The sequence below is a fragment of the Anguilla anguilla genome, chromosome 14 (assembly GCF_013347855.1).
Source record: "Anguilla anguilla isolate fAngAng1 chromosome 14, fAngAng1.pri, whole genome shotgun sequence".
NCBI lineage: Eukaryota > Metazoa > Chordata > Actinopteri > Anguilliformes > Anguillidae > Anguilla > Anguilla anguilla.
In genome coordinates this window covers 17200681-17208224 of record NC_049214.1, presented here as the reverse complement: position 1 = coordinate 17208224, position 7544 = coordinate 17200681, and the positions used below count along the sequence as shown (strand labels likewise).

Sequence of the window (7544 nt, the reverse complement as noted above, 5' to 3'; positions counted from 1 at the left end):
GTTCATTTCCTTGTTTGGAAGCAGTGGGGTTGATATCAGATGATACCTTTTTAGATGCAGTGTGATGCGAGAGGGACAGTCTTATCGTCGTACGAAGGTAACCTATACCTTCCTTTTTCGGACATTGCGGTATTTTTCTGTGTCATGGGAGATGCTAAGTCACTCACAAATGTTACTAAATTGTGATATTTGTCACATTACTCACAGGTTTCCGAATGGACAATTAAATATAAACGTGCCTGCGGAGATATCCAAACAGTGTAGAGAGGGATTCCATGATAATCCAGCCAAATTTTCAACCCAGCTATGTCCACCTCACTATCTCCCAGTTTAATCGTTTGTTAACCCTTGGTTACTTTTCCACTTCAACTGAAGTGTGTTGAGAATTTGGGTGCAAAATGGCTGCCGTGCATCCTCTAGGTAGGTGTCCATGTTGATGGCAGATGAAGTAAGGTCACCTCAGCATATGTAAACTGTTTTGAGATCATGAAATGAAAAGTATTATATGAATGCAATTTATGCCAAGAAGGTGCACAAGAAATGCATAACGACGTTCCAGTCATCCAAATATATCTGGCGGATTTGGCAAATGTTCTAAGCTACTTAACACCCAGGTATGGGTAAAATACACCAGAATGTATTTTTCTACAAAGTACCTCCAAAAAATTCTTCTGTATCCTACAATCAGAAATGTGGAGGCATATATTGCTCTTTAGGGATACAAATGTATAAATCATATAGTAAAATTGGTGTGCAACCAACCTACAATCAAATGCATGTGTTTAAATACTGTTTACCCCTGTTGTCACCTGTAATCAGTTATGTCAATGGACATTTACAAATATATATGGATGTGTCTAAGAGCAGTAATAATAGATTAGGGGTAGTGTTCGCTGTGCCTGATTTTGATATTAAAATAAAGAAGAGAATAAATGAATACATTTGTCTGCGTACATACAGGAGAAATGACGGCAGTTTTATTAGCATTACAGTGGGTAGAGGAAATGGGGCCACTCGGGATTATAGTAGTATAGTCCTCAAATCTAAAGAGTCATAAATATTTACACTCTGAGTCTAGATCTGATATCCTATATGAGTTATAACAAGTATTGTATAGAATCCACATTATGGGAATGAGTGTCTGTTTTGTGTGGATCCAACATGGGTATGGGAAATGAATTAGCAAATACATTTGCAAAAGAGGCAAGTAGAAGGGCACAAGTGTACATTAAAATAGACTATCGTAACGCAGAAATTAAGAGTATACTTAAAACTGAAACAAAAAAATGTGAAAAGGGAATTAGGATGAGGGAAGGACAGGACATTTACAGAATACAAGAGGAAGTGAACTGGTCAAGGAATGCAGGTAGGAGTAGAAAGAAGGAGTGGCTATTACTAGAATGAGATTTGGACACACAGGATTAAACACCACACTATTTTAAATGAGCAAACACATTATTGGGAGATGTGACCATTGTAATATACAAGAAACCAGTGAGCACGTTCTAGTTACAGCAAATGTCCAAAATATAATCAAGATTGAGAGAAATAGATCAAAAAACTGTCAGAAAGCAAAGTGCGGTTTAACATTATTGTGATTCTCCAAAGAGCTCACATGATCCTCGTTTTAAGTACATTTTTCACTTCATGAAGAATAGTAATCTACAGAATCTGAACACAGCACTTCGAATTACAGTATTAGATCTAGAAGGCAATAAATATCCCGACCCACACTCCAGTTCGGAAGGTGGCGGTAACGCACCAAAAAGTTGTTGCCAACCGTCATAAAACTCAAGAAGAACATAACGGTATTTGCTAGTTGTTTCGTACAGAGAATGAGGCACAGTGAGTTTACTGAATAACAACGGCTACCAAACCAACTGTAATTCAAAATATATGCATACCTGAAATGTTACCTGCGTAACGTTAAATTAATTTACGACATAGCTCATTTACCCCAGGTAACGTTAGACTGTTAATTGTTAACTGTTAATTCACATGTGTGGCGTTGCAATTAACTAACAGCATCCAATTATTGTGACAAATGAAGTATCGTTTTTATATCCACATTGATGTATAACATCCGTTCTTGCAGAATAATGCGAAGAAGAAGAGCTAACTAGCTAGCAACGAAATGTAGCTGGGTACCTTACGCTAAGCATAGCTGGTTTGTTAGCGGTAGCTAGGGCCATATAACATTCGCTATTTCAGGTAATGTTGGCCTGCTGTTGAAGCGATGTTCCGATGCTAAATGATCAAATACCGATCGCCGATACTAAACGTCAGTATTTAACATGTATTGACATCAGCTAAACGCTAATAATGACTATTGAGTTCATCAGTAATCATACCTGAACGTTAACTTGCTGTATTTGCTAATGACTTGCAATGGCTTGGGAGGCAAACATTGAGGTGACTAACGGAAACGTTAGTTGTTGTTTTTTTTCCTTTCATTTTTTCATTTCAGGAATTATGCGCTTTCCATTTGCCACTTCGATTAGGCACGCTGGAGGCAGGAGCCCGGCAAAGAAATGGTGTGTCTGGTACCAGTACCGTTCCTTTTGATTACTGTGAACTTGTTTTCTGCGATGAAAGAAATAATCCACCGGTAATAGTATGCACTGTTGTCATGCGTTTTATGTCTGTTTTTTGGAGCTCATAAAAATAATGCATATGAACCGCGATCTATTGGCCTATTTCTCTCTGCGTTGCATTGACGCGGTGTTTGGTATTTTCACTCTCTCCAAGACCACAGGGCTTGTCTCATCCCGGCATAGGGTTTATTGGATCTGTCTGCTGATCGTCTCGGCTCTGTCAGTGGTCTTATGGTATAATCATGTAACCAAACTGAATGTTACCATTATGGCAAATGTGGGTCTTCGTGGGTACGTCCGGATCACATCTGGACAGATGGATCAGGTAAGGTATCGCTGAGGCTGAGTCCGTATAGGCCTGGCATGTATATACGTTTGAAGCTCAAACGTTTGGGCTTCAAACTTTATTCATTTATTAAATTAATCGGTTATATAGGGAGTAAACAACTAGTGATTTTTGTTTAAATTCTTAACTTGTATTAAAGGTTTCTTCTGCAGAATGTCCTCTCAAGGGTTGACAAAACCTACAAGTGTACTGTAGAAGACCTTTGGGGGCTAAGACTTGCTAAATATTGTAAATATTTTGTGGATTTCTCAATTTTGTTAGAAATCATCACACCTTTCTATTCACTACTCATACAGTTGTAAAATATGTTGAAGAAAGGAGTGGAGCCACGTTTCGTGTTTTTACATTCATTTAAGTGACATGGCTAGTTGATAGATTTGTTTCATCCAAACAAGATTTAGGCATTTAGCGGATAATCTTATCCAGAGTGACTTGCAGGTTGGTACATATAACGACTAGAAGTGCAGTGGTAAACCTAGAAAATCAATTAAGAGCTACAAAGAGGTATTACTCAGTAGTAATTGACATTGTACCACTATGACATTGACTGTGTATAGTTCAGTTTGGTCATATTGTGAAATGTTAAAATGTTACATGATTGTAATGCTGTTACATTTGCTGTGCAGAGGTTTTGAATATGTCTTGTTATCTTGTATGCTTGTTGTATCACAATGCTGTTGACTTTTGTCCTGGGCGGGTTAGATTGGTTATAATTATAGTTTTTTGCCTCCGCTGGCTTCTTGCTTGTGAATTGGTTGCTGAATTTAAGGTGAAAACAAAAACCAAGTGCAGGTGCGAAGACTATATTTTTCCTATCCTTTCAGTACCTGGATGTCCACTGTAAAGAATGTGCCTTGGTTTCCAGTTCGGGTCAGATGCTGAAAGCAGGCAAAGGGAAGGAAATCGACGAACTGGACTGCGTAATCCGCATGAACAATGCTCCAACGGTGGGGTACGAGCATGATGTCGGGAGTAAGACCAGCCTGCGCGTTGTGTCCCACACCAGCGTGCCACTGATACTCAAGAATGAGACCTATTACTTTCAGCAGTCAGCGGGTACCGTGTATGTTGTGTGGGGGCCTGAGAGGAACATGCGTCAGGATGGCAAGGGCAAAATTTTCAACGTTCTCCTCAAAGCTGCTAAGAAGTATTCCCATGCCAAAATCTATGTGGTGACCAGGGAGAAGATTCAGTACTGCGATGGACTTTTTCAGAATGAAACGGGGAAAAACAGGTATGAACACAGCGCATTTGAGGATGGTTATAGATTTGCTGCAAAACCAGCAATGCATTTTTCTTTTTTAAAAAGGTTATCGTGAATGGCATATTATCTAATGATGTGTCACTTTGTCACAATTAGTGATGTCTAGGAACTGAGTTTTTTTTTTTCCAGACTTGGGACTTAATTTGATATTGATGAAGATAAAATGTGCTAATTCTAGAAAAAGAGTGTCAATCCTTTTAAATGGGCACAATTGCATTCACTAAGTTGTGTTGTCATTTAATGTTTTCATAACAAATTATCTTATTTAGAATGCAATCGGGGGCTTTCCTGAGTACTGGATTCTTCACCATGGTGCTGGCGATGGATATGTGTGACAGTATTCAAGTATATGGGATGATCAGTGATGACTACTGCAGGTAGGTGACCTTAAAAAGGAGACCGAAATCGATTTATTTTCTTTGTCAAACAGAAAAAGAGCCTAGCAGTGCATCCATTTCTTTTCATGCTATAACTTTCCTTGAAAATTGTGTATCTGCTATGCAGAATGGCTTTAAAGTTTTTTTTCCCCTGAAGACTAGGTCCTTTTAAATCAGTTTTTACACTGAATAGACAAGCTGTCATAGTAGTACAGTATCATAGAAGCTATCATAATAACTGCAATATAAATGGAAATAAGTGTTACATCTTTAACGGCAAAAATTTAGCCTTATAGCTAGGAGCACAAAGTGCATGATTCACTTGGGAAATGGAATAAAAGATTCTGTGCCGTGTATGAGTTTGCAGTGAACCGCGGCCTGTGTCTCTGCAGCCAGGCCAATCACACGGCCGTTCCATACCACTACTATGAGAGGGGCCGAATGGACGAGTGCCGCATGTACCGTGTTCACGAGAAGGCCCGGCGTGGCGGCCACCGCTTTATCACAGAGAAGGCCATCTATGGCAGGTGGGCCTCCCACAAAAAAATGCAGTTCCATCATCCCTCATGGACAGCCCGGGAAAATGTTTCCTGAATGCATTTGTTGTATTTTGGAATTTACCTATTATATTTTATGCAGTGGGTTCCCCAAATTTAATTACTGTCTGTCTCGATATCTAAGCTTGGTGGTTGAAGTCTTTGGAAAGTTATGCCTACTAGTAGGTTAAAGGCATTCTATCACCTATTTGTTCTGCTGGATTTAATATAGGGGCAATTCAGCTAGAATTTTGAATACTAATAAGGTGTAAAACAGTATAGTACCTATCCACGGCCCTTAGGTTCAGAGTCCACTACTTTAACCAATTCCCCACATAACAGTCCTGTATGTATCCGTGTCATCAATTATACATAGTCTGACTTCACAAGTTTTATTTGGTTCAGAATTTCCAAAAATCTGTGGCCGTTATCTGTTGCAGTACAGAAATGTGCTTCAGACCACATGCACTTCATGCATTACTTTGTCTGTAGAGCCACTGGTGCGTCGGTGTGAACATTCACAGATAGACAATCACTCATACAACAAAGCATGCTTATATGCAGTAAATGAAAGCATTCTTCTAGCCAGGCTTCTAGTTCACTCAGAATTAATCTAAACCAAGAGTAAAAATGCAGGCTTTAATGGAATGGAAACAGCAGGCTGGACTGTTTCTTCTGTTTAAATTTTTTATTTTTGCTTTTCTGAATATGTGCACTGTGCAGCTTATTGATAGCTGATGTTTTAAACAGAAATATAGTGAAATTACAAAATGTTTACCAAAAAATGTTAACGGGTAAAGCAATATCATCTATTACATTTAAAGTGGTGTCAGTCAAAATCATTCTTTTTTATTGTATTCTTTGGTTTATTATTTGTAATGCACTGATGACAGTCAATTTAAGCAGTTGTTTTACTGCGATTTGTTTGTTAAAAGCCATAAATTGCTTTAAAGGTTATTCAGTTCGGCTTACATTACTGCTGTGCTTTCTTAATGAACTCTGTGTCTTTGTGCGTGTGTGTTCAATTTTATTTCTATTTTTTTTAAAGCGTATATTATTGCTGTACTTGACGTAACAGTTTATGATTGTATGTGTCCAGATGTGTTTTCTTCATTTGAAAGTAGTACTTATTCAGGTTGGATTTGTCTCTTTATCCAATGGGATGGAATCTTAACAAAAAAAAAAAAAAGAACAACGTGGTTCTTCTGGAAAGATGGTTAAGAGAATATCTCGGTGCAATATGACACATGAAGGAGAAAGTACATTGTTATATGTAGAAATACTTGCCGTTATACATGCCAATCCTTATGAAAGGCTCTAATATGACTTTTCAGATATCGGAGATAAGATTGTTGTGCCTTATGCATTGTTGAAAAAACAGTTTCAAAACAGTTGTGATAAAGAGGAGCCTGTATAAGCATTTTTGTTGCCACTAAGCAACCTCTTGCTGTTTATATTATATACAATCTACAAATAGGTCTGTGTTTATGTACAGTATTGCTGAATCATGATATGCTTTTTTGTGGACAGAACATTCAACCACTTTGTCACTTTTACTGTGTTTTTGGCATATGTTTTTTAGTGAATTTTTATGGCACCCATGAATGCATCATTGTGTAAATAGTCCTGTCCCCTTTAGTCTTATGGCATGGAATGCAGTGCAGGGAATACTGGCACAACAGTTTCAGTTCTCTCCTTATCTCACTGCCAGAGACACAAAGATTCTTTGAAGGGAAGAAAATTCTGGTTCCCTGTGATTGACGGTTCAAAGAGGGTGCAAATGCAACTATAGTTACAAGTAATCTCAAGGGAAGTCATTGATAACAAGCACTCGTAAAATACACAATGTTTTTACATTTTTACTTGTACTGATATTAAATATCTTGTGTTTAGACAACCTTGGAGTATTCCAGGCATGATGTTCTCCTGTGCATTTGCAGCCAATCATTTCACTCATTGCTGTTTTTGATGCATTTTGATACATTCTGTACAAGACTGTGATCATGTTATGTTGTGAGTGAACCATTGCCATGTCATCTTTGTCCTGTTGAAAATATTTTTAAATAACCAGTGGGTGACGGAACTGAATGGCATTGCTGCTCCAAATGAACTTTGTATTAATTGTGTAAGTGTTATGTAACCACTCTGTATGCTTGTGACAAAGTTGTTGAAAACGGCTTGCACTTTCCCATTAAACTTTTTAAATGCTTTGAGTGTTGCATAATACAAGTTATATCTCAAGTAAATTAAATCACAACAAGGCACACTATTATATGAGGAGGCATACATAAACAAAGTGTTACAATGACCAAAGAAGTCATGTTAAAAAAGACATGAGAGGGAGGATATGTTAAGAAAAATAGACAACTTTAATCCAAGTGTTTTGATAACTGTCTTACATTACATTGTATACTGACTTAAAAAATG

The 7544-nt window shown here is 37.8% G+C and overlaps 1 protein-coding gene across 15 annotated transcripts; it reads left to right on the top strand.

Annotated features, from left to right (window-relative positions):
• Positions 1 to 26: 26 nt before the first annotated feature.
• On the top strand, positions 27 to 7330 carry st6galnac4 (ST6 (alpha-N-acetyl-neuraminyl-2,3-beta-galactosyl-1,3)-N-acetylgalactosaminide alpha-2,6-sialyltransferase 4). Of its 15 annotated transcripts, none has more exons than XM_035391182.1 (6): positions 27 to 97; positions 2468 to 2608; positions 2749 to 2919; positions 3765 to 4174; positions 4474 to 4581; positions 4974 to 7330. In XM_035391182.1, the coding sequence occupies exons 1-6, from the start codon at positions 65 to 67 to the stop codon at positions 5173 to 5175; spliced, it is 1065 nt and encodes a 354-aa protein (XP_035247073.1). In that variant the 5' UTR covers positions 27 to 64; the 3' UTR covers positions 5176 to 7330. The 15 variants fall into 15 exon arrangements, with proteins under 15 accessions (XP_035247073.1, XP_035247081.1, XP_035247087.1 ...); XM_035391190.1 differs by having other exon boundaries at positions 39 to 97; positions 2468 to 2543; XM_035391196.1 differs by having other exon boundaries at positions 80 to 97; positions 2468 to 2534.
• Positions 7331 to 7544: the final 214 nt, after the last annotated feature.

Excerpts from the sequence above, each read along its gene's own strand:
- st6galnac4 (XM_035391182.1), top strand. The coding sequence starts at position 65 with ATGCGAGAGGGACAGTCTTATCGTCGTACGAAG. Across the intron at positions 2,609-2,748 it reads ATGAAAGAAATAATCCACCG|ACCACAGGGCTTGTCTCATC; the intron begins GTAATAGTATGC and ends ACTCTCTCCAAG. Across the intron at positions 4,175-4,473 it reads AATGAAACGGGGAAAAACAG|AATGCAATCGGGGGCTTTCC; the intron begins GTATGAACACAG and ends TATCTTATTTAG.